The following is a 26,146-nucleotide window of genomic DNA, read 5'->3' on the forward strand; positions in this document are numbered from 1 at the left end:
CTAAAAATCAGTACCTCAAAAATCAGGGAAAAAGGATAAAGAGATGGAAAATAGGTGAAAAGAAGAACTTTAGTAGATCAATTCAAGAGGTTTAAAACCCACCAAGTGCGATGCATACAAGTGAAACAAACAAAAAAGTCACATAAAAAGGATCAGAATGACCTAGAACTTTTAAAAGAGAAAAAGCAATGCCTACAAATTCCAAAAAACAAAATTTTCAACTCAAAATTCTATATCCAGCCAGGCTACCAATCAATAATGAGACTAGAATAAAGATATTTTCACATATATAAGAATTCAAAAAAAATTTACCTCCTACATGACCTTTCTTAAGAAAGCCACTGAAAGATAAGCTCTAGCAAAATTTAAGAGTAAAGCAAGAGACAAACATAAGATCAGAAACAGTGCAAAACAAAGGAAAGCAGGAAAGGGAAGTCCTGAAATGACAGCCATTTATATCACAGACCTAGATGGCACCAGTCCAGACTGGAGCATGACAGAAAGCTCCAGAAGGGAGACCTCCAAAAGCAAACAAAACGTCAAATGGAATTGATACATCATCTAGATAAATAATACTGACTGATGTATAACATAGTTGATGAAGAATGGGAACACAGAAAACAAAGCAAAAGAAAAAAATGAGGGTTACTAAATCTAAGAATAAAAAAGGTTTTAGGAGAAGGAAACCTAATCATCCTGTGATTCTTGGGTCAGCAGAGAGAGATTTTTTCAAAGTCATGGTAATGTAAGTGTTGACTAGTGATTTAACCAGAAGTTATAATAAATCTATATTATAATATTGGGAGGCTGGAGTGGCGAGAACAGATGGTGGGCATGGTGTGGCAGTGATGGTGGGCTGGGCTATGTGTGTGGAGAAAGGGTGAATGTAAGATAATGAATCTTCATTCATTGAAAAGAAGTTAATGGGTAGTGTGTGAAATTGATAAGACATAGCAGTATGAGCACATTATTTGAAAATATGGAGGAAATACAGCAAAAAAAAAAATAGCTCAAGGATTTTACAAGTAGAAGCCTCTGGGATGGGGGCTGGGGGACACAGAGGACCAACAGTTTTTGTTATAAGCTTTTCGGTGTCATTTGGTTTTTTTTGTTTTGTTTTCTTTTGTTTTGTTTTGCGGTACGCGGTCCTCTCACTGCTGTGGCCTCTCCTGTTGCGGAGCACAGGCTCCGGACGCGCAGGCTCAGCGGCCATGGCTCACGGGCCCAGCCGCTTTGCGGCATGTGGGATCTTCCCAGACCGGGGCACGAACCCGTGTCCCCTGCATCGGCAGGCGGACTCTCAACCACTGCGCCACCAGGGAAGCCCAGCTTTTCGGTGTCATTTGATGTTTAACTGATATCTCCCTGTGTGGGTTTTTCTTTTTCATGCCATTCACCAACTGGATCCACAACCTCACGGCTTATTATGGCCATTCTCTTACGGAGTTTGTCAATTTACCACAGCCGTGTCACACAAAACAAACACTGTTCAAAATCTGAGACATAACAAAACAAACTTCAGTATGCAGAGGTGACTATGGTACAGAATGTAGAGGAAATGAACTTGTGCTTTAAAGAAAATATAATTTGGTTGGTGCCTGAGGGTCAAATCTTGGTTTTGCCACTGCTAACTTATCTGGTGGCAAACTAATTGGAATCTACTAATTACTGTGAGCTTTACAGTGAGGATTACCTGACAGAATATGGGAAGCACTCACTGCACTGGTTGGAATACAAGTGCTCACATGATAATTATGATTATTTGGACTCAGGCAGACTGAGATTCAAATTGCTGCTCCACCCTTAGTTCTACTTGGGCAAATAATTTAACCTAATTTAATTAAATTAAAATAAGTTAACTTTTGCAACAGTAAGTATATACATCATGGTACTTTCCTCACAGGGTTTTTGTGAGGTTTAACAAGGTGAACACTTAACACATTACTGACTGGGGGATTTTTGCAGAAACTGCTGCCTGTGGCCATAATACATCTGGTCAAAAATGTGTTAACAAAGTGCTTAGCATTTATTTAGCAAGGCTCCATGAACTCCAGTTATTATCACTGATGAGTTTTTTTTTTAATTAAAATTTTTTTTTACTGGAGTATAGTTGATTTGATGAGTTTTAAGTAAAGAAAATGGGATGGATTTATTTTCACCCCCTTTAGAGATACTTTAGAACTGAAGACACCTCAGTTCTTAAGGAAATAACCTTAAATTATTTAAATTATTTATTATTTTATTTAAAATAAAAGGAAATATTAATAATTTGGATCTCTGTGATTAAGAAGATGAAAAGACAAGATGCAGACTGGGACAAAAAGTTGCAAATTACGTATCTGACAAAGGACTCACATCTAGAATATATACAGAACTCTCAAAACTCAACAATAAAAAAGAATACACATTCCAATTTTAGAAAATGGGCAAAGGACACAAAGAGACAATTCACTGAAGAAGATATAAGGATGGTAAAGAAACACATGAAAAGAAGTTCTTATCGGCCATCAGAGAAATACAAATAAAACCATGATGAGATATCACTATACATCTCTTGGAAAAGGTAAAATAAAAACAGTGACAATACAAAATACCAGCAAAGATGCAAAGAAACTGAATCTCCCTTAGTATTACTGATAGAAATTATAGCCACTCAGGAAGACTTTGACAACCTCTTTAAAAAACTGAACGTATACTTAACATACGACCCAGCAATCATGCTCCTGGGCATCTATCCCAAAGAATTGAAACCTTATGTCCGCATAAGAACCTATATGTAGATGTTCAGAGTAGCTTTATATGAAACAGTCAAAAACTGGAAATGATCATAATGCCCCCAGAAGAGAATGGTTAAACAAACTAGAACCTCCACACCACAGAATACTACACAGTACTGAAAAGGAACAATCTACTGATACACACAAGTATTTGAATAGATTTCAAGGCGTTAGAATAGGTGAATAAAGCCAACCTAAAAGATCACATTTTGTATGATTACTTTTATATAAAATTCTTAAAGTGGCACAATTATAGAGATGGAGAACAGATTAGCAGTTGCCTTGAGTTAGACATGGTGGGAGAGAGGTGGTTGTTACTAGCATAGCATGAGGGAGATCTTTGTGGTGATGGAATAGTTCCTGTATTGACTGCAGTGGTGATCACATGAATCTACACGTGTGCTAAAATGGCAACAAAATAGACAAATTACACAAATGTCTATTTCCTGGTTTTGATTTTGTACCATAGTTATGTAAAATGTAACAACTGAGTTAAACTGGGTACATGGAACTTCTGTGCATTATTTTTCTAATTTCTTTTGAATTTATAATTGTTTCAAAATACAAAGTAAAAATAAAAGTCACATATTTTATAAAAAGAAAAACAAAATCAGATCACTTCACTCCCCCACTTAGAAAACGTTCATGGGACTTCCCTGGTGGTGCAGTGGTTAAGAATCCACCTGCCAATGCAGGGGACACAGGTGGTCCGGGAAGATCCCACGTGCCGTGGAGCAACTAAGGCTGTGCACCACAACTACTGAGCCTGAGCTCTAGAGCCCGCGAGCCACAGCTACTGAGCCCACGAGCCACAGCTACTGCAGCCCGTGTTATGCCTAGAGCCCATGCTCCGCAACAAAGAGAAGCCACCACAATGAGAAGGCTGCACACCACAACAAAGAGTAGCCCCTGCCTGCCGCAATTAAAGAAAGCCCGTGCACAGCAACGAAGACCCAACGCAGCCCAAAAATAAATAAATAAATAAATTTATTTTAAAAACCCTTCATGGCAGAATAAAATCCACACCCCTTTCTGTGGCCTAAAAGGCCCCTTGCACTTCTCCATCACTGCCCCCCAACTCTTTTCACTCTAGACACTGGCCTTCTTGCTGGTTCTCCAAACTTCTCACTTCAGGGCCTTTATACTTATTGTTTGTTCTCTGCCTGGAATGCCTTCTCCCAGATTTTTGCATGGCTTGATACTTCACATTATTTGGGTGCGTGCTGACATTACTTCTGAAGAAGAAGCTTTCCCGGACTATGATATCTAAAGTAGCATTCCTCTCCCCAAACACCCGTCATTCTCCATCCTCTTACCCTGTTTTATTTTATTTATTTGATTGTCTATTATTTACCCCCTGTTCCCCAGTCCCAAATCAGAATACATGCAGGCAAAGAATTTTTCTGAATTGTTAACTTTTGAATTCCCAAAGTTCAGTAGGATCAGGTATATAATAAAAATTCAATAAATATCTGATGAGTGAAGGAGTAAACCTGAGAGACTAAAGAAAATTATACTGGTATGACTGACCTACAACACCAAGCTGTAAGGCGGAATGTATAACTTGCACCATAAAACAAAGAATGTGATAAAAGAAAAATATACATAAGAAAGATTAAAGAAAACTCCCCTTTTTTTCCCTTTCTACTTCTCTCCTTTCGAATCTGGCCCTTCCTGTCACTGCCCTGACCAAGAAAATTTGTGTATTCTGGGCCTTGCCTTCAAAGGAATGGCAGCTTCCACCTTTATCTCTTGGAATCCAGCTGTCAAGTACGAAATGTGAGTACTCAGAGAACCATTCTAATGGAAGCCAAGCCACATGGAGAGGCCCTGGAAGATGACAACTGGTGGTGGGGATGGGCTGGGGGGAGGGGGTGTGCAGAATGCCGAGGCGCACCAAAGCACCAGACATGTGAGAAAAGAAGTGACCTTGAAAGGGGATCCTCTGGCCCAGCCATGCCTGCTGGTGGCATGTGGATCAGAGACGAACCACCTGGACAAGCCCTCCCTGAATTCCTGACCTACAAAATTCTGAAAAATGCAAAAATGGTGATTTTAAGCCACTAAGTATCGCAGTAGTTCACCATGCAGCAAGAGCTGACCAGGACGTCGGGCAAGAAGGGGTTTCTTAAAGCTGAGCAGAATCCAAGTTATAAACAATCAAACAAAATGTCACAGGATAGAATACAATGGAACAGAACTGCCAAACAGGCATCAATACAAGTGAAAAGATCTAAAACATCTATTTTTAAATTTATGTGGATCCTCAACGTAATGGGGTTTGTTATGGGGAGAAAGGGATGGGTGAGGTACAGTGGAGAGGAAGACAATACTCAAGAACACTGGAAAGAACAAAACAGAGGTACCACATTCATCCTGTCATTCACTAGCTAAACTCAAGAGACTACTGTACTCAGTTCTGGGTTTTACAACTAAGGAGAATCTGGAGAATCCTAAGGAATTCAAAGATGAATAAAGAGATCGGAGGGAAAAAAAAAAACCCATGAGGAAAGGTAACGTACCTGAACCCTTTTGAAGGAAGGGATTTAAGTAAAACCTAGTAGTAACATTTAAGGACCTATTATTTGAGTAACACTGAAGGACCTGTTATTTTCTAATCTACAGAGATTAAACTAAAAGATAACAGTGCTTACAATAAATAAATATGAAAAATGGTGAGTACGGTTAAAGACAGAATAGGTTATTAGAGCACACCAAAGACTGTCTTCTTGAAATCTACTAGAAAAATCTGTAGCTGCTCAGGAAAGGTAGGATGTGATTCTGTCCAAATCTGAGAGACCTTCAAGGTTTCTTCGAGGATGACTCTCAGATTTTATGACCTAATGACTGCTCCTACTGCTAATACCAAAAGTGCTCATGATAATGATAATAATACTAAACAGCTACTTGCCATGCACTATGATAGATACATTACCAATATCACTTAAGCTTTGGGACAATACTGCCTATTAGGTGTTATTATCCTCATTTTATAGATGAGGAAGTACTGGTTAGCAAGATGAAGTAATACATGCCCAGGATTAATGTGGCATAATAAGGAATAAATACATTTGGTCTTTGCCCCTGGTTCCTGGCTAGAGCTTTCTGAGTAACAGGAGTGTCTTTGTTGTGCTAATGAGATGACTCAAGGTTGGCCCTGCAGATAACTTCAGGATGGGGCTGGTTACCAGAACAACTTACCATCTGATTAGAGGGTTGGAACTTGGAGCCAGACATCTGGGGAGGTAGGGCGGGGCTGGAGACTGAGTTCAATCACATGGCCAATGAGTCAGTCAATCATGGATACATAACAAAATCCCAATAAAAACTCTGGACATCAAACTTGAGGGAGATTCCTCGCTGATGAACACAGTGATGTCTCAGGAGGGTGATGTGCCCTGACTCCATGGAGAGAGGGCATGGAAGTTCTGCACTCCCTCTGAGACCTAGCCCTAAGTGTACCCTTTATAATAAACTGTAATTGTAAGTATAGTGCTTTTCTTCATTTTGTTAGTCTTTTTAGCAAATTAGTGAACCTGAAAGGGGTGACGGGAATCCCCAAGTTTGTAGCAGGCTGGTCAGAAGTGCGTGTGTCCTGGAGACACCACTTGCATCTGGTATCTGAAGTAGGGCAGTCTTGTAGACAACTGACCCCTTAACCTGCAGGTTCTGACATCAACTTCAGGTGGTTAGTGTCAGACCTGAATTATAATCTACTCAGTTGGTATACACTAGTTAGGGTTGAAAGAGAACAGTTAGTAAGATATGAAGAGCTAGAGCCAGGACTCAAACCCAGTTCTGCCTAACTCAGAGTATTTCTAATTCAAAGATAAGAGTCTAATTCAAACCTTTCGATTTTTCATTTTAAAATGAAATGGTATATAATTCATGAAGGTTTTAGTATCTGTACTAACTTACAAGAAAAATTACATCAGCTTGAAAACTGAAAAATCCATTTAAGCAATTAAAGTCCCAAGTCACTGCCGGTAGACATAGTTAACACAAATATCAATGCAGGAGCAGCTATGATACAGCGGCGCATATGGATGGCAAAGTATTAAACAATATGAAGAGAACTGAGGACCCAAAGTAAAAGCCACCTTCGGTACTTTTGAAGTTTTGAGACTTTTTCTAAATCCCTCACTAGTACTTAGGCTTTTTAACAATTTAAAAAAAATAGTTAAGTGCAGGTATATGGACATGCTTCCAGTATAAAACCTTAAAAACCTATCTTTAACCTTCAGATACACTGAAAAAGAGACTGGTTCTTGTCTCCTATAAGCTTGAGAGAAACCATGGGACATAAATTCTGATAATACTTTGTGGTCAAAAGTGTATGTTACAAGGGTTCTCTGCTAATAAGACAATTTTCTATGCACCAACACAGAAAAAAAATCTTACAGAATCCAAGCAATAATGTTATACTGTTTTTTTTTGTTTTTTGTTTTTACTATAGCTTACATAAAAGCTTTCTAAGGTTTTATTCCAACTTATGAACCAAAAAGGGATATCCCAAACTTATTCTTCCTTTACTAGGACGTATATAAATTATACTGTTCGTAAACGCTGTAAGTTTTTAGACTCATCTGTTTTATATTCTTCTTTCTTACCTGGTCTGTTAGTGGCTGCCATAATAAAAACCTGCTGACGTGTTTCCAGACCATCCATCTCTGTAAGTAGCTGATTTACCACCCGGACACTTGCCCCTGTCTAAAAACAAATAAATACAGCTACATCAGCTCCCAATAAAAGAAAAATACATCACCAGTTTTTTTTTTTCCATGCAAAATAATACATTTGCTAACTTGAATGAAAGCTTTTGTCAAAAGATGTAACAATTATTTCCTGAGAAGTCACTATATCTAAGCACTGTGCAAAACATATTCTCATCAGTGTGCTTTCCCAGCAATCCTGCTATCATCCACAATTCAGATGAGGAAACTGAGGCTTAGAGAGGCTATTTGTCCAAGGTCTCAAAGCTACATAAGGGTAGAGATGAAATTCAATCTCAGGCTTAGCTGATCCCACAGTCTTATGCCTCTGAGCTATCCAAAGATCTAAGAACTGAGAATTATATTCAATATCCTGTGATAAACCATAATGGAAATGAATATGAAAAAGAATATATATGTGTCTAACTGAATCAATTTGCTGTACAGTAGAAATTAACACATTGTAAATCAATTATACTCCAATAAAATAAATTTTTAAAAAAAGATCTAATAGCCACAACGAATTTCCTTTTGGACAAATCTAGACTCAGCTTTTGAATGCCAGATCAGACTCCCCAGGATACTGGATATTCCAGAGCTTTCAGCTGGGACACTGAGGCCTTTTCTCTTTTCCTTGAAGCATGCAGTACAAAGTTAAACTACCTCAGGGCAATATCTAAGACGTTCAAGGAGTTGGTGAATCGGGGGATGTTTATCCCTTAAATGCAGAAATTTTTAAAATGCACAATGTAGGAAATGAGAAAAGTGGTGCTGTGTTTCTTTTTGTCATTAATTGCCTTTCTTCAACATAAATTTCATGTACAGAGGTGGTAATGAGTTTAACATACTGATTTCTCCAGAAAAAAAATTTGGTGCACCTTATTATCACCCCTTGGAGACACAGTATTAACCGTTAGGAGCTTAAAAGAATTATAATCAGGACTCAAAAAAATAAAGAAGTACTGGTTTTAAAAAAACAAACAAACAAAAAAAACCCAAAACACTGTCCTACCTAAGCAAGACAAAAACCTCACAATCAATTCAGGAAAAGGCTGACAGACTTTACTATATATAAAATTTTATATAATAAAAAAAGATAAGTGATAAAACTGGGAAAAATAGTACCAACACACATAATTGGACAATAGACTAATTTCCATCACATATAAAAAGCTCTTATAAATTAACAACAAAAAAAGGGGAAGATGGAACTTCCCTGGCGGTCCAGTGGTTAAGACTTTGCCTTCCAATGCAGGGGGTGTGGGTTCAATCCCTGGTGCGGGAGCTAAGATCCCACGTACCTTGGGGCCAAAAAACCAAAACATCAAACAGAAGCAATACTGTAACAAATTCAATAAATTGAGACTTTAAAAATGGTCCACATCCAAAAAAAAAAAAAAATCTTAAAAAAAGGGAGGGGGGAACATTTCATTTTCAGTGTATGTGCTGCCAAAGTGAGCACAGAAAAACATTTCAACAGCAAAAGGGTCAGAGACATGAATACTAAAATTTAACATCATGTTTTGCCAATAAAATTGAGAAAAATAAAAAGATGGGTATTACCCATTGTTGACAAAGGTGTAGAAAATGGTTATTTTTAGTTGGTAGGTGTATGTAACTGGTAGTTTTTGCAAAGAATGACTGTTTTAGCTTTCAAAATATTTGTATACATCTTCTACCCAGAAATTCTACTTCCAAAAGTCTCACATATTCCCACATGTGCACAAAAATATGTGATAAGAATGTTTAACACAGTTGTGTTTATAGGGGAAACAACTGGAAACAATGTAAATGTCCAAAACAGGGGAATTGTTGAATTAATTCTTCCCTATCCAGACTGTGGAATATTTATTCAATAGTTACAAAATAAGTTATTAAGTACATGGGTAAAGTGTCAGATAGAATGACCACATTTATATAAAAAAAATAAGTTTCAATCACACATGTTTTTAAGCTTATAGAAAAAGTTCTAGACCACAAATGCAAAACACTAAACTGTCAGCAGAAGTAACCTGCAAGAAGAGTAACAGGGAGGAGAACTGGAAGAAAGACTTGACTCTATACTTGTATTTATTTGCATTTTTCACAAGCATGTATTCATGAATAACTTGCATCATTAAAAAAAGAATATGTTCAATTTTAAAATATTTTCAGAATCCCCTTCAGGTGAAAATGTTAAAGCAAAACACATGTATCTGATTACAGGGATGTGTGGTAGCTGACACCCAAGAGAGATAACCTAGAAGTTAGAAATGTAGTTCATAAGAACACAGACTTCTCTGAGGGCAAGGAGTTGACTGGATATACCTCCTAATTTAAATTACCACTTGATAACAGAGAGATGCAAACCAATGAAATGGGCTATCAATGAACAAAGGGTTTAATTCACAGCAAAAGGGAATAAATAAAAAGGAGTAAATTTCAGAGCATACCATGCCCCCACCAGCTGGATATAGTGTGTAGGATTTTGCTCTGGATCCCACATTAGATTTTGGAACGTGACGGCCGGCAGGAGAACCCGGGAAGGATCTCTGCCCTGGCCACTGACATCACTATCAGAGATAAGACTGTAATAAGGATTTTCTGTGATATTGCTGACTGCTGGGTGAGCAAACAAAATTGCTATGATATAAAGCACACTTATCCTAGTCAAGTTTTGTTTTGCAACTTCGGAATGCTGGGAATTTTAAGCAAAACGAGGCACCTAATAAATGTTTCACAACCCAAGAACACACACAGAGTAACTATGTGAAAACAAATCACATAAGAAATATAATCATTTCCTCAATCATCTGGTAATAAATGTACTTACTACACAGTCTTTGCTATCCTCTTCAAAAGGTTATATATATATATTTAAAATATATTCTTTATATTATGCTTCACTATGATTCAAACAGCATTCCTGATAACTGTTTTCCAGGTAATCACTGTACCAAAATTTCTAAGAATGGTGACTCAGTGTAGTAATGCAAGTGGTCTTTAATGCCACGAATTTATATCTTCCCCAGATAGAAATGGTGCTACGTCTTAAAGCATATCATCTGACCCTACTTTGAGTGCATGGTGTCTTAAATTATATTTTCTCCAAGAACTCTGAAGACAATCATACGATTACAAGGTAGGCTATCCAAAACTAATAATCATTTCCATTCCCAAAAACTCATTTGTGTGAATCAGATATGTGCAACCAAAATAATACACAGAAAGAAAAATGGATACAGAGGCTAATAAAAATACAATTGTTATCCCTAGGCCCTGTTTTCAAATTACTAGGTTTCTTCACTTAAAGAGTCTCAGTGTTCTCAATGAATGACTTTATAAGAACTATTTGAACTTTACGTAACTTTGTAAGAACTTACAAAAGGTTTATGGTGCTTAAAAAAAAAATCTGTAATCACCAAACTACGATACCTACCTCTCGGACTGATCTTCGAGGACATAAGGCATCCACTTCATCAAAGAATATCACACAGGGTGCTGAATTCTTGGCTCGCTGAAAAACCTGTCGCACAGCACGCTCGCTTTCACCAACATACTAGCCATATACAGAAAAGAAATAAAATGTAGAGATGTTTCAACTTTGGAGTCTGGGCCAAATTATAGTAGTACTAGTTTTAAATGACATTTATATGTCAGAGTCCAAAAAGTATTATGTCAAAAATAGCCAGTTATATGTGGTTCAACTTAATAAGATTAGCTATTACTTAAGCTTATTATAAATTTCCTCATTTATAAAATGAAGACTAAATAGAATGAAAGGTCTCCTCTAGCTCAAAAGAATTCCACAATTATATGGTATTTTAGAATGGATCAAAGCTTTATGCATATAAAATACCCAGCAGTAATCTTCATTAATTCAACAGTATTTTAAATGTGAACAAGACAATTTACTGTTCTACTGCCGTTTCTACACAAGCCATCTTGCTAAAGGAAGAGCTAACGGTCATACAACATCAGAGGAGGCAAACTGAGCCAGTTAGACATCTACCAGGTTTCATAATGCATAATGTATGGTAAAATCAAAATACAAAGCAATTCACAAGCAGCTATAACATGAGGACTAATTAATATAAAAAGTTATATGTAAAAATACAGCTTTACTTTCAGCTAAGCACAAGAAATTGTTCTTGTAAAATTTCAAATTAGTTAACTAAGAAAAGCTTTGTTTCTCATAATAATACTGCTAAATAAGACAATCTGAAAATGTCTTTATGGTGCCAATTATATCATAAGATTATTTTTATGTTATGACTATATGGTCATAATAAAGTAATTAAGGCATAGAATACATCACAGATGACAATGATTACTTTTATTTTCTATTTGAGTAGAACTTCTTTTCCTCAGATCTGTCCTGTAACTTTTCTTTGTACTTTTGCTTATTCTGCTTCTCTCACTTGAACTGCTTCTCCAACCTACCTCTAAAACAGCTCTTGCATTCTAGATCAAGATCACTAATCTTTCTTCCCACCACCCTCTCTTCTTTGCTCTTGCAGCACTTCCTACTATTATAACTTCTGAGCTACTCTACCTTCACTATATTACATCATAAAGTCCTTGGAAAGCAGAAGTCATGACAGTTTCAAATTTTTCTCTGATCATAACATCCTGCTCAGTGTACAAATACAGCAGATCTATTTAGTTTCCTGAAAAATCTAAATCAGCAAAAACTATATTTGGAATGCTGAAAAGACATTCAGTAGATATTTTTAAAGAAAAGATATCAGGGGGTTGGGACAGAGAGTTTCAAACAGGGATGAAAGAGAAGAATCAATACAGCCGGCAAAGGGACTTTGGATATAGCTAACCAAAATGACTAAGTAAAAGGAAATTTAATTTAGGGGAAGGTAAACCTAAAGTTTCAAAAGGACAGATTAAAATCAATTCATCTTAAGAAATGTAACAATGATTAAAATTCCCACTACATTGGCCTTTAAGAACTATTTCAAGTAAGGATCCTATACTTATTATTTCTAATTCCTACTTGCCATCAGTTTTCAACCATTATAATCTGGCTTTTGCAAACATAATTATTGAAAATATTTTCCCTAAAGTCACTGGTGACATTCTAATTGCTAAACCCAGAGCCCTTCTTTCAATTTCTTTTCTATTGTATGGCTATATTGACAGGTGGAAAAAATTATCTTCCCTAGGTTTTCAGGCTTAGAAAGTCTTGGGCGTCCTCCACCTTCGGAACAGTCTCCTTTGCCAGCTTTTCCTTTCCTGGCCCGTAAATGTTGGTGTCTTCCAAGGTTCTGTCAGAGACCACCTTACAATACTACACAACCTTACCCATTCCCTAGGTTTTAGGTGCCATTTAGATTGATACTTACTCCCAAATCTCTTCAGAGCTCCAGATTCACATTTCCTATAGTTTGCTGAATCCCTCCAAATGGCTCTTTAAATCTAAAACGTCCTAGAGCAAACTCATTTTCTAACCCCAAGATGTCTATCTTCCTCATTAGATCACTTAATCTCTCAGAGTCATTCTGGACTCTTCCACAGAACTCTTCCCACATTTACCTCTAAAAAACAAACCAGATGACAATGAGATAAAATTTCATACTCATCAGACTGGCAAAAACGTAAGTAACTTTCATTCACTGCTGGTGAAAGTAAAACTCAATAAGAACCACTCTGGGAAAAAAGTGGGCAATACTTAATATTTTTGAAAGTGTATATACTGTAAGATACAGCAATTCTACTGCTGAGTACATACCCTAGGGTGAAAATATCTCACAAATATGCGTAAGGACATATGTATATAATGTTCAACCTAAACATGAATCAAGAAAAAAACTGATGTTTTTAAGCGACTTCCCTGGTGGCACAGCGGTTAAGACTCCGTGCTCCCAGTGCAGGGGGCCTGGGTTCCATCCCTGGTCAGGGAACTAGATCCCACATGCACGCTGCAACTAAGAGTTTGCATGCCACAACTAAGGAGCCGGCGAGCAGCAACTAAGGAGCCCGTCTGCCACAACTAACACCTGGTGCAACCAAATAAATAAATAAATATTTTTTTAAAAAAAAAGAAAAAAAACTGATTTTTTTAAAAGTGTGGTTATACTCATTCAATGGACTATTGTACAAAGAATTAATAACTAGAGGTAAATATATCAATAAAGATAAATATTACAAATATAATGTTCAACAAAAATAACAATAAAATCAAGTTACAAAAGAACACATACCATTTATATAAAGTGGCTTTGTTTTTGCTTTACCATTTATAAAAGGAGTTCCAAACATATAATAAAAGTAGATATAATACCTTAATAAACCCCAGATATACCCATCACCCTGCTTCATTATTATCAGCTCAATTCATGATCAACTTACTTTATCTATACTCTGTCCACTTTTCTTTCTACTTGGTATTTTGATGGAAAGCCCAGACATCATAACTTTATTTGTAAATATTTTATTGTCTCTAAAAGATAATGTTTTAAAATATATATATATTTTAAAATCCCATCATTTATAAATGTATTTATTTATGGCTGTGTTGGGTCTTCGTTGCTGTGTGCAGGCTTTCTCTAGTTGCGGCAAGCGGGGGCTACTCTTTGTTGTGGTGCGTGGGCTTCTCATTGTGGTGGCTTCTCTTGTTGCAGAGCACGGGCTCTAGGTGCATGGGCTGCAGTAGTTGTGGCATGTGGGCTCAGTAGTTGTGGCACACAGGGCTTAGTTGCTCTGTGGCACGTGGGATCTTCCCGGACCAGGGCTCGCATCTGTGTCCCCTGCATTGGCAGGCGGATTCTTAACCACTGAGCCACCAGGGAAGTCCAAAGATAATGGTTTTAACATAACTACATCATTATCACACTTAAAAGTTATTTTCTTAATATAAAGTGTCCAGTAGGTGTTCACATTTCCAATTCTCATAAACTTATTTTTTGAAACATGTAAAATAATACTACATGTTATTTAGGGATAAATATATAACATTTACAGTAAATGTAGAAAGAAGTGTACAGAATTAATAAACACCAAATTCAGGATTATAGTAAATTCTATGGGAAAGAGAATTGAGGACGTGATTAGGGAAGGTTTGCAGGGGGCTTTGAGTATATATTGGTTTTTTTTTTTAAGGCTGGATGTTAGATACATGGAGGGGTCATTATATTACTCTTTATAACTTGTTATATGCTTGAAATATTTCATAGTAAAATTTTAAAAATATTACACTCTTAAAAAAAAAGTTACACTCTGTTAGCTCTCTAATATGCTAAAGGTAACATTTTGACTCTAGCTTGGTATGAAGGCCCTGCACTGCCTGGCTATTACTTTTTTTCCAGCCTCACCCTTCACCCCCCATCAACCCCTTCCCCTCAGCGCTTATTTTGAGTACCTCCTCCACTAGAAAGCCAAAATGAAGTGTAAGAAGAGTCAAGATAAAAGTACAAATCCTTATTTTAGGAGCAAAGTAACATATTTAATAGGAAACAAAAAAAATTAGAGGGGGGATAAATTGAAAAAGCCTTTTAAAACAAATGATACCACTTTCATTTCTTCTTTGTTTGAATATTATGGAATGGCATTTTACTCTTCATAGGCATGAACAAGAAATAAGAAATTCAAAGTCTCTTAAATTTAAGATATAAGCTGCTTAAATGCAGAAAGAAGTTATTATATAGTAGTTTAGTGATTTCTTTCCCAAGTATTTTTATTTATTAATCCTTAACTCATTTGAGCTATACAACAACAGGACAAGGAAAGCAGATCAAATGTCAGCTCCACTATCCCCAAGCTGTTGGACATTGGCCAAGTTATACGACCCCTTCAAACTTAAGTTTCCTCATCTGTGAATCAGAGAAAAAAAACAATTTGCATCTCACAGGGTGTTGAAGAATAATATATATAAAGGGCTTGACAAATTCAGAGTTAACACTTTTAATGTTGACTATTTTGATTATTTCCATTTTGCTGGTGAGAAAACTTAGGCTTAGAGGTTAACAGACTTAATTAAGAAAGCATTTATACACAGTAAATAGTACAGCAGAGCAAAGCTCAATCTCTTCACTCCTATTGCAGTGATTTTACCAAAAAACTCAACTGTTTCAATGATCTGAGGACCCTGTAATTTGAATGACCATTACTTTTCCTAATCAAAAATAATGGCTAATGCCACAACAACTTACCATATTTAGTAACTCAGGCCCCTTGACAGATATAAAATTTAACCCAGACTCATTTGCAACAGCCTAGTAAGAGAAAAAAGACACAAGACAAACATATAATAAAATAATAATAACAATAATTTGTGATAATGCAAGGACTTTTTGTGGTTTATACTCTACTTTCCCCTTTTTATAGCTGCCTCTTTCTCAAGGAGAGGAGACAAATGGGAATAAAAAGAAAATCAAAGGAAGTAAATGTGAAACTAAAACTTTCCACAGACTAGAAATCAGACTAGAAATCAGATGGAAATGACTTGAAACATTTATGTAAATGTTTTGTTGACATAAACATGGTATATGTAAGTATATTTGTAGCCTTAGCTTAGAATACTAGTGAAATCATAATCTCTGTATAAACAAATGCTGTGCCCAATGAAAGCAATCATTCATAAACCAGAAGTCAAAAGCATCGGTACCAGTCTTTACAGTATTTACAGGTTATTTTGTTTAATAAATAAAGATTAAACTGCATGGCTGAAAGCCAAAGAGAATAACAAAGGAGAAATATATGGTTATATGTGAAGAAGAATACAAAAATTACACTGAGAATGTAGAGATGAAACCCGAATAAAATCACTCACAACTTCAAAATGATCAGGGAATAAAGTTCTTTCCTATTCTTAGAACCTGATATCTGAGCTCAAGATTTATGTTCAACACATTCCTCAGCATCTCCCCTTGGATTTTTTTTTTCTTTTTTTCATTTCGCATTTGGATCTCATAGGATTTTCAAATCTGTCATTTCCAAAGCAGGACTCCTGAATTTCTCCCAACTCTCCCCAAATCCCACACCCCAAACTCTTTTTCTCCCTATCCCAGTAAATATATTTTCTAAGCCAAAACCAGTGTCTCCCCTTGATCTCTTGTCTTGTCAGGTCAGCCAATCCATCTGTAAGTTCTATTAGCTCTAATGCTAAAATGTAGGTGAGTCTGATACTTCCTATTTCTCCACTATACCACAATCCTCATCCAGACCAGCATCACCTACTGTCTGGACATGCAAAAAAACCAAACCAAACCAAACCAAAAAAACCCTAACTGGCTTCCTCTCTCTCTTTGCTTTCCTCCAATCCATTCTCCACTTAACTCAAAAATGTAAATGAAGGGGGGAGGGATAAACTGGGAGATTGGGGCTGACATATACACATTACTATATATAAAATAGATAATAAGAATCTGCTGTATAGCACAGGGAACTCTACTCAGTACTCTGTAATGGCCTATATGGGAAAAGAATCTAAAAAAAAAGAGTGGAGATATATATATGTATAACTGATTCACTTTGCTGTACACCTGAAACTAACACAACACTGTAAATCAACTATAATCCAATAAAAGATTTTTTTAAATGTAAATGAGATCATATAGTTTTACTATGTTTCTCATTTATTTTCAAGTACAAATTGAAATATTCACCATGGCTTGCAAGCCTATATTTTGTGACATGACAGTTTCTTCTTAGCCCAGCCACTAGATCTTTCTCTGGTTCTAGAATTCACCAAGCCCTTTCCCACTTCAGGGATTTTGCAACTGCTGTTCCCTCTATCTGGAAGACTCTTCCCCTTCTTTCCCTGCCTCTTCATGTGGCTATCTAGTCCTTCAGGACTCTGTTAAATATCACCATCCCCTAAATACCAAACCTAAAATAGCCACAACAGTTTGTTTATTTCCATCATAACTTAGCTGAATCTGCAATTTTATTGTTTTGTTTACTGCCTGCCTCTTCAAGACAGACAATAAATTCCATTAGAGTAGGTGTCATGTTCACTAGTTTATCCCTAGCACCTTGCACAAGTTCTGGCAAAGTGTATGTAGCTCAACAAATACTGGTTGAATAAATGAATGCATGCAGGCGCTGCCAGGCAAAAACTGCTCAATATGTAGCTTATCCACATCTCGAAATCTCTGTCTTTCCGGCTGCCAATTTCTTGACTTTCCTACCTCTCACGTTCTAAGTAGAGTCAGGATACACATCTAATAAAGCATGATTCCTCTACATTAGGTTTTCAACATCCATATGCGAGATAACTAAGATTTCACCCATTAAAACACCCAACAGAGTTCCTGAAATTATCAGAAATCTTTTGTCTTCTATTGATAAATGAAATACAGTGGATATAATTTAATTTTTTCATGGATATCATCATGAATCTTGTACTCAGTGTTAGGAGCTGTTTGCTTCCATACTATATAGTTGCAGATGACTAAATGATTTTTACTGTTCTCTTTCCAGTTTCCTTATTAGTCACCAATTTTCAGTGTGTTGGCCCCCAGCAATCACATGCCTTTACTTGATGCTATTTATATAATATGTGCTAGTGCTTAGAAATTTTTCATTATGTTATTGTTATCATGAGTAAACAAAACAACCAAGGTCATCCAAAATCTTAATTTTATAACCAATTCTAGGTTGCCAGGTTCTGACCCATAAGTGGTTCCATAACCTTACTCCAGTAACACTTTGCTTCTGCCATTCCAGGACATTTTCTATTACTTCTAGATTCTAGGGCATGTAGTCATGAATCTCTTGAAGCATCTAATAAAAGTGTGAACTTTCTCCCTGGAAAAAATACATATACTCATAATATATTGCCTGGGCTCATGGATCCGGTGAGCTGTTGAAGTCCATCCATGGAGTCCTAGGTAAGATTCCCTGCTCTAAATGGTCAGATACCAGAAATCTGACTGAACAGAGAGGGACCAAAATGTTGGCAATTTGGGGAGGCGGCGGGTGGGAAGAAGAGGAAAAATGTGATCTATGATGCCTTAACATTATTTAGGGATTTCAAATGATCTAAGCTATCTCCTTTCTGCTGTGAGCAGAATTAGTCAAAGGCAGATATAACTAAAACACAAACAAACATTACAAGGCACTCAGGCAAGGGAACTGCATCCACCCAGTGAATTCACATATTAGCTTGCAGGACCTTCTTTCTGGCTATGATTTTCTAAAACTGTTGTGAAAAAACATAGACCAGCAACTGTGGTGTTCTCCTTTCCCTCCTTTGTTTCCAAACTCCTTTACAGCAATGCCTTGTAAGAGTACTGAAAGCATTAAGCAAGGAAATTTAGTAATACAAGTAAAAATGTTTTTAAAAATGTACATGTATATTATATAGGTATATATATATACATGGGCAAATGGCACTGTGGATATTTGGTATTTACTGAGGAGCCGCAGATTATTCGGCTGCTGTGAAACTTATTAAAAATGCCATTAATTTTGATTTCTTATTTACAAGTAATCCAATTTTTTTTTTTTTTTTTTTTTTTGCGGTATGCGGGCCTCTCACTGTTGTGGCCTCTCCCATCGCGAAGCACAGGCTCCGGACGCGCAGGCTCAGAAGCCATGGCTCACGGGCCCAGCCGCTCCACGGCATGTGGGATCCTCCCGGACCAGGGCACGAACCCGTGTCCCCTGCATTGGCAGGCGGACTCTCAACCACTGCGCCACCAGGGGAGCCCAATTATAGAGCAGCTTTATGGCAGAATACTACGCAGGCATTAAAAATACCGATGTGTATCTGCATATTCTGACATGGGAAGATGTTCAAGAAATATTGATAAGTGAGAAATGCATGTTTAAAAACCTTATAGTTGTAAATATATGTATAAAAGTTATTCATATTATCTTGATATATATGTACAAAAGAACATGTGGAAGGACTAACAACAAAATGAAACAGTGGTTACTAGTAGGCAATAGTGAGAGGATTATAAGTAATGCTTTTCCCTTTGCTTATCTATATTTTCTATTGTAAAAAACTAATTTTTCAAAATAACATTTGCAATAAGGAACGTAAAATACTTAACTTATAAATAATAACTATATCAAAGCAGGAAACAAGGTCAGCTATAAACTACAACTATGCAATAATGTTCATTAAAAACTCAGAATATAATACAAAGAAAACATGAAAATTTCTGTGTTAAAATCAATGGGGTTATGGTAGATTTAAAATTTTCTTTTCCAAATTTGCAATGATATACCTTGTGTAATTAAAATTAAAGTGGGAAACTTTCCTGAAGAAAATTGTCAGTCTTTCCAAAATGAAATTCTAATAATATGAAAATATGCAAAAATATCTCACTGTAACATTTAAAGTTAAATCCATGTTATCCTAACTGATAGTAAGAAATAAAATACATGCAGTTGAATTATTCCATACCTTTGCCAGCAGAGTTTTCCCACAGCCAGGGGGACCAGCAAGGAGAACTCCAGCTGGAGTCTCCAACCCAAGAGCTTTGAACTGATCTGGGTTACGTACTGGTGCCTGGAAAAAACAATCCCAACATCAATCTGTTACAAATGTCCACTTTCTACTGCATATTCAAATCATCTCTAGATGCTTATTTTCAACACTGATTGTGAGGCCTGAAGATAAGAACAGTGCCTGGCACAGAGTGCTTACCCCTGTTTCAAGCATGAGGTAAGTGATGATAAATTTAAAATCCCTGCTCTTGAAAAATTCATACTAAATGTAAGTTCTGAAAACATTTTAGATACAGTATTTCAACATTTTAAACTCAATTTTTAGAAAACGTAGATTTTCTAAATCTATAATCTAAATCTATAACCTAGATTTCTAGGTTATAAAGATTTTAAGCAATGGCCCCCTTTAAGAAATCAGAAGCAGCGGTACTCTGTGTAATCAAAAGCAAGAGACACCTGTTCACTATCATCTCCACGTATTTTCTCTTTCAGTAGTTACACACCTCTAAATGGATCATACATCATTAATGAACCATGAAATGATCAGGGAAGTAGAAAAGTAGGAGTAAATGAAAATCCAAAGTTTCACGGGCATTAAAACTGCTTTGACCCTTATAAGCGTGATCAAGTTCAGAAAGTATTTCTAATAATTTATTCTCGGTTAAAACCTAAAATGTTTTCTTTTCTTTTCTTCTTTAAACTCACTGCCATAGAATTCAAGCACAACCAAAAGAAAAAATCTAAAGCAGATCTCAGAAGAATGAAAAACCATCATTGGGGGCTTAATAATAATACAACAGATAAAAGAAACATATAGTTAAGCCAATTTAGACATACAACCTAGTACACACGCATGGTCGTTTACCCATCATACACGCCAACAACAGTTAGCGGCAGATATACCTACCAATATTGCCATGGTGAGCTCCTCTCTAATGTCTTCCAGGGCACCAATATCTGCCCATGTCACATTAGGGACAGTGACAAAGCCTTCCCTTTTAGCAGAGGGTTGGACAGAGGATAGAGCAACAATGAAATCATTCAACTCAAGGCACAGCCCTTGCAGCTGCTCCTCTGAGAGGGGATCTTGGTTCCTCAGCAACCCCAAGAGGCTTTGCAATTCATCCTGAAAGGGAACAAATGAGGGGGAAAAAATGAAAAACCACAAAGTTTGTTGAAAACGTTATTGTTTGTACTTTAAAATATTATTACTCCAATATTTCTGTCAACTACACGAACTTCTATGCATTAAAATAATTTTCTCTATTGACAGAGATCACTTATTTTGCTCCAAATGGATTATTTGATTTAGTCAAGCAAAAATACATCGACTATCATCAACTATAGAAGAATGATTTTTATTTACTCTACTAGGGCTAGCTATAGCAAACATAAGCAGTTGGCAAATATTCATTTCAACAATCATGTTATTTCCATTTTTCATTTACAAATATTCATGAAACAGCTGAATTTTGATGAAATTAAAACAAAGTTACTCTGGCGGCAGTTTAATTTCATAATATGGCTCCGTGATAGTTTATCAACTAAACAGAAAGCAGGCAATTTTCCTAGTACGAATGAATCTTGAACTTCAAAGGCAGATTTCTTGCTTTGCGAGGAAAATGAAAGAACAGGTGTAGAAAGTAACTCTGAATAATTCAACTTATAAAAGTCTAATTTATATGCAATATTATAAAAGGAATGAGTTTACTATTATTTTTAACAGATATCATTGTGGTTCCAAATGAGTACGGAACAAACAAATGATCTGAAAACAAAAGACTTAGATCTAAGTTCCTGCTCTGGAAAGTAGAGGCCGTGTAGCCTCGGGCAAGTCACTATCTCTTAAGGTTAGTTTCTTTGATTATGAAATGGGAAAAGTAATGATATTTACTTAACAAAGTTATATGGAGCAAGTTATATAATATGTAAAAGCGCCCTGTGCCAGCTATAAAATGCTATATAAATGTTATACTGAGTTTTCATGACTCACAAAACTCAAAATTTTAACAGATCTTGGATAATAAATGTCCCTCTCACATTCTCAGCACTGTCCTCCAGCACCATTTGCAGGTAGGGACAAGGATATGGTTGCATCAGCAGACTATCTTAGTATATCAAACCAAAAGGTAACCTGGAAATATAACAAAATGCCAATGTTCTCATAAGAGCTGGAAAACATTTTCTGTAAAGAATTAGAATAAACACCAAAGGCTTTATGGGCCATGCGGTCTCTGCTGTATGGACGTCTATGCGAATTCAGCTGTGAAGTGTGAAAGTAGAAAAAGACTCCGTGTCAACAAAGGCGCATGGGGACCTCCCTGGTGGCACAGTGGTTATAAGATTCTGCGCTTCAATACAGGGGGCCCAGGTTGGATCCTGGTCAGGGAACTAGATTTCACATGCCTGCCACAACTAAGAGTTCGCATGCCACAACTGAGGAGCCCGCGAGCCGCAATTAAGACCCGGCGCAACCAAAAAGAAAAAAAAAAGTATTAAAAAATAAAATAAAGGAGAATGGCTGTGCTCCAATATAACTTTAATTTACAAAAACAGGCAGTGAGCAGGTGGGCCATAGTTTGCCAACACCTGCTGTAGATTTCATAATCATTATTGTAAAAGAAATTTATTCAGAATCAACTGAAAAAAGTAAAACAACTTGTACTTTTGAAATTATAGACACTCTGGGTGTAACTGATAATTACTCTAAAGATACAATGCCAATGAAACAAAATCATAAACCCCAACTATATGGACACTTGCCTGCTTGTAAGATAACACATATTAAAAATGTTTAAATGACAGTTTAAGGTACCTATAGAGAAAGCACCTGTGTTTTAGAAGTGGGCTCAGTTCCAATCCTTTCTTCCTGGCCTCCTTCAGAGGGCAAACCTTCAATCTCAGGATTCTTCTGCTGCTGCTCCTGCAGCTTCATTAAGACCCTGTTGACTGCACACATGGCTGCCTCTCGGCAGAGTGCCATCAGGTCAGCACCAACGAAGCCCGGCGTTAGGTGTGCTAAGTGACGAAAATGAAAAGTTTCGGGAAGTCTTACTTTTCTGCACAAAGTTTGAAGTATTCTGTAGAAAAGACAAGGAAAAGAAATTCAGATTCCTAACCTACTAGTAAAAACAAGTCACGGAATATATTTATTTGAAGCCTTTCCTCTCTGTCAATGGTATCATAACAGGTAATAAGATCAAATAGCTCACTCATTCAGCAAATGCTAAATCGCTATAATATATCCTACCTTATTCCAACAGGGGTTAATATATACACATATCTGCTTTTTTAGAAACTATATTAAATTCTGTGAAGAATAAAAAATTGGTTTTTAAAAAATATTCTGCCTTTAAGAATTTTACAATATTACAGAGGAAATAAGACAAATGATTTATGAGGATATAAGGTAAATTCTACTTTTAGAGTAGTTTAAATGGACATCTGCCAGCAATAAAAAAGTCTCTAAACTCAAAATCAACCATTAATTTTATTCATCATGAAAAGTTATACTGATACAAACTTTAATATCCAATTTTATATTAGGACAGTTACTTCTCCAACTTCATCTTTATTTACTGCTCATCCTTTGTACTTATGTGTGAAAAATTTTGCTCAACTGAACTGGCAACATGGTATGTGTCAATGAAATATGGACTCTGGATAATTATTATTATTAAAGGAATATCTTAAACAATTTCTGGTAAGATTTACTGAATAAAACTTAAAAGCAGTAAAGATATTCAGGACAAAAGGTCTGATGCCAGGGACTTCCCCGGTGGTCCAATGGTTAAGAATCCATCTTGCAATGCAGAGGACGCCAGTTCGGTCCCTGGTCAGGGAACTAAGATCCCACAGGCCATGGGGCAACTAAGCCCATGCACCACAACTAGAGAGCCCGTATGCCGCAACTACAGAGCCCACGTGCCACAACCAGAGAGAAGCCTATGTGCCACAACTAAAGAGAAGCCCACACGCTGCAACGAAAGATCCCACATGCCACAACTAAGACCCAAGGCAGCGGAAAAAAAAAAAAAAAGGTCTGATGCCAGACCACTTGAGTCTGAATGCCAGCTCTGTCACTCTCTGTTATTTCATTTTTGTACTCCAGTTTTTCCATTTGTTAAATATATATTACAGTAGCACTTAATAGTAGGGATGTTAAGTGAATACATGCAAAGCTCCTAGAACAGTGACTGATCCACAATAAGTGCCCAATAAATGTTTGTTATTATTATTAGTTACATATTGTGATATTATAAATTAACTTGGACAAGAAAATATATTTTGAAATTTCCAAATTTGTAGGAGACTAATATTTTCAAATGTCAAGTTACTGGAGAATAAGTTACTATACAAATGTCATTTGGGATCATGTAAGTGAATAGAATAGAAGCAGATAAACATTTCTGACAAATGAAAAATAATTCACTTTGATACTGTAAACAATAGGAGCCAAGAAGAAGTCCCATTATAGAACTGCTTCCTAAAGATACAGACCTGATTTGCTGCTATGCATAAGAATACTAAGAAATTTAGAATGTTAAGGAAACTAGCTAAGATAAAATAAATATCATCCTTTTTTTCAGTTACAGTCTACTCCTGAAAAAATGTAATTTTGGTCATCATACTATAACTCCACAGGAGGAGAAAATAACCATTAAGAGATTTCCAGTTTCAACACGGTTGAGTAAAAGTGTTTCAGCAATATTTCCTCCTCACCCCACCTCCAAAACAAAAACAAACAAACAAAACAAGAACAACAAACAGGAACACAAACTCCATGGTCAAAGAACCTAGGAAATTATCTGTACTCTACTCCCTCACCCCAAACCCCCCCATCCTATCCTGGAAGTACGGCAAAGAATTTGCAACAGAGGATCAGTCTTTATCTCCGTGAGGTCTTTAAAAAGCTATCAACACTTGTCTTAGGCTATAGGCTTCAGTATGGCTCTATAATAAAGACAGGTATCTACATTGATGTGAGATATTGAAGGAAACAGATATTTGTGTGTGGGAGGGTGCTGATATATGCATATTTTACTACCAAAGAAGACAAAGGCCACCCAACATGGGTCTCTCCGTGTCAGCTCTAGCTGGTGCCCTAAGAACTATAAATCCCTATATTCAAGTATTAGGAATTCCCAGAATAAAAACTCAGGTTTAATAATATAGTTGACTGTAAATGGGATGAGTTTTAACTAATTTTTAAAAAATAAACCTTTTATTTTATAAAGTTTTAGATTTATAGAATTAGTGCAAAGATAGTCCAGAGAACTCTGTACACCTCATACACCTCTCCTGTCATTAAGGAAAATTTTCAGGATTACTGGCCCAGTATTTTGTAGAATGTCCTTCAACTGGGATTGGTCTGATATTTTTGTCATGATTAGACTAGAGTAAAGCATTTTTGGGAAGAAGACCACAGAGGTAGAGTGTCATTCTCATCATATCATTCATTATCAAGGATACATACTGTCAACACGACTTATTGTTGTAGATGTGAACCTTGACTACCTTGAGACAGTGTTTGAAAGGGTTTTCCCTTTGAAGTTACTCTTCCCTCCCTTTCCATACTACACTCTCTGGAAGTAAGTCACTTACGTCTGGCTCACATTTAAGAAATAGGGAGCTATACTCCACCTCCTTAAGGGCAATGCAACCACAAAAATTATTTGAAATTCTTTTGCACCAGAGACTTGCCTATTCTCACCCATTGATTTATTCAATCATTTATTTCTATCAGTATAGACTAACAAATACTTGACTATCTGTAATCTTGAACCAAAATTTATGAAAAAACTTGTGGAGAATGGTAAATGACCCTGCAGAGGGCACAAAGTCAAAATTAACATTTTGCAGAAAGGTGCGCTATTGAGAAGGAAGTATATTTGTCTGGTGGAACCTCAAAGACCATGAACCAGAGGCACCAAAGTGTTGAACTACAGAAATTAGGGCCACAGCAGGGAGCCAAAACACAGAAATTATCTGAAAATCTGCATAAGAAGTCTGAAGTCGCCACATACCCTCCACCCTGTCAACCAGCAGGAGACCAGCAATGTACCCTCTGGTGAAACTGAACCAGGAGAGGGAAGCCCCAGGTTTGTGGACAACAGTAAGATCAACTCCATCAGAAAAAAAGGTCAAAGTCTGTGTCCAGTCGCTCAACCTCCTGCCCCTGCCCCTGTCAGAAGACCAGCAGCTAGATGGACAGCCCCATGGTGTTGTCTGAAGATCTTTTTCTGAAAAATCTGAATTGGTTCA

General features: G+C 36.6%; 1 protein-coding gene across 2 annotated transcripts in view; it reads right to left on the bottom strand.

The window, feature by feature from the left end:
• NVL (nuclear VCP like) overlaps nucleotides 1–26,146 on the bottom strand; it is a 97,892-nt gene that overhangs the window by 37,998 nt on the left and 33,748 nt on the right. For both annotated transcript variants that reach the window (XM_082660598.1, XM_082660599.1), the window contains exons 13-18: nucleotides 22,713–22,962; nucleotides 20,790–21,008; nucleotides 19,839–19,943; nucleotides 15,631–15,693; nucleotides 10,908–11,027; nucleotides 7,388–7,487 (exon numbers count right to left, since the gene is read on the bottom strand). In XM_082660598.1, coding sequence (XP_082516724.1) covers nucleotides 7,388–7,487; nucleotides 10,908–11,027; nucleotides 15,631–15,693; nucleotides 19,839–19,943; nucleotides 20,790–21,008; nucleotides 22,713–22,962 — 857 coding nt within the window. The remainder of the gene's footprint in view (nucleotides 1–7,387; nucleotides 7,488–10,907; nucleotides 11,028–15,630; nucleotides 15,694–19,838; nucleotides 19,944–20,789; nucleotides 21,009–22,712; nucleotides 22,963–26,146) is intronic.

The sequence above is a fragment of the Grampus griseus genome (assembly GCF_964374135.1).
Source record: "Grampus griseus genome assembly, chromosome: 1".
In the NCBI taxonomy this organism is placed as follows: Eukaryota; Metazoa; Chordata; class Mammalia; order Artiodactyla; family Delphinidae; genus Grampus; species Grampus griseus.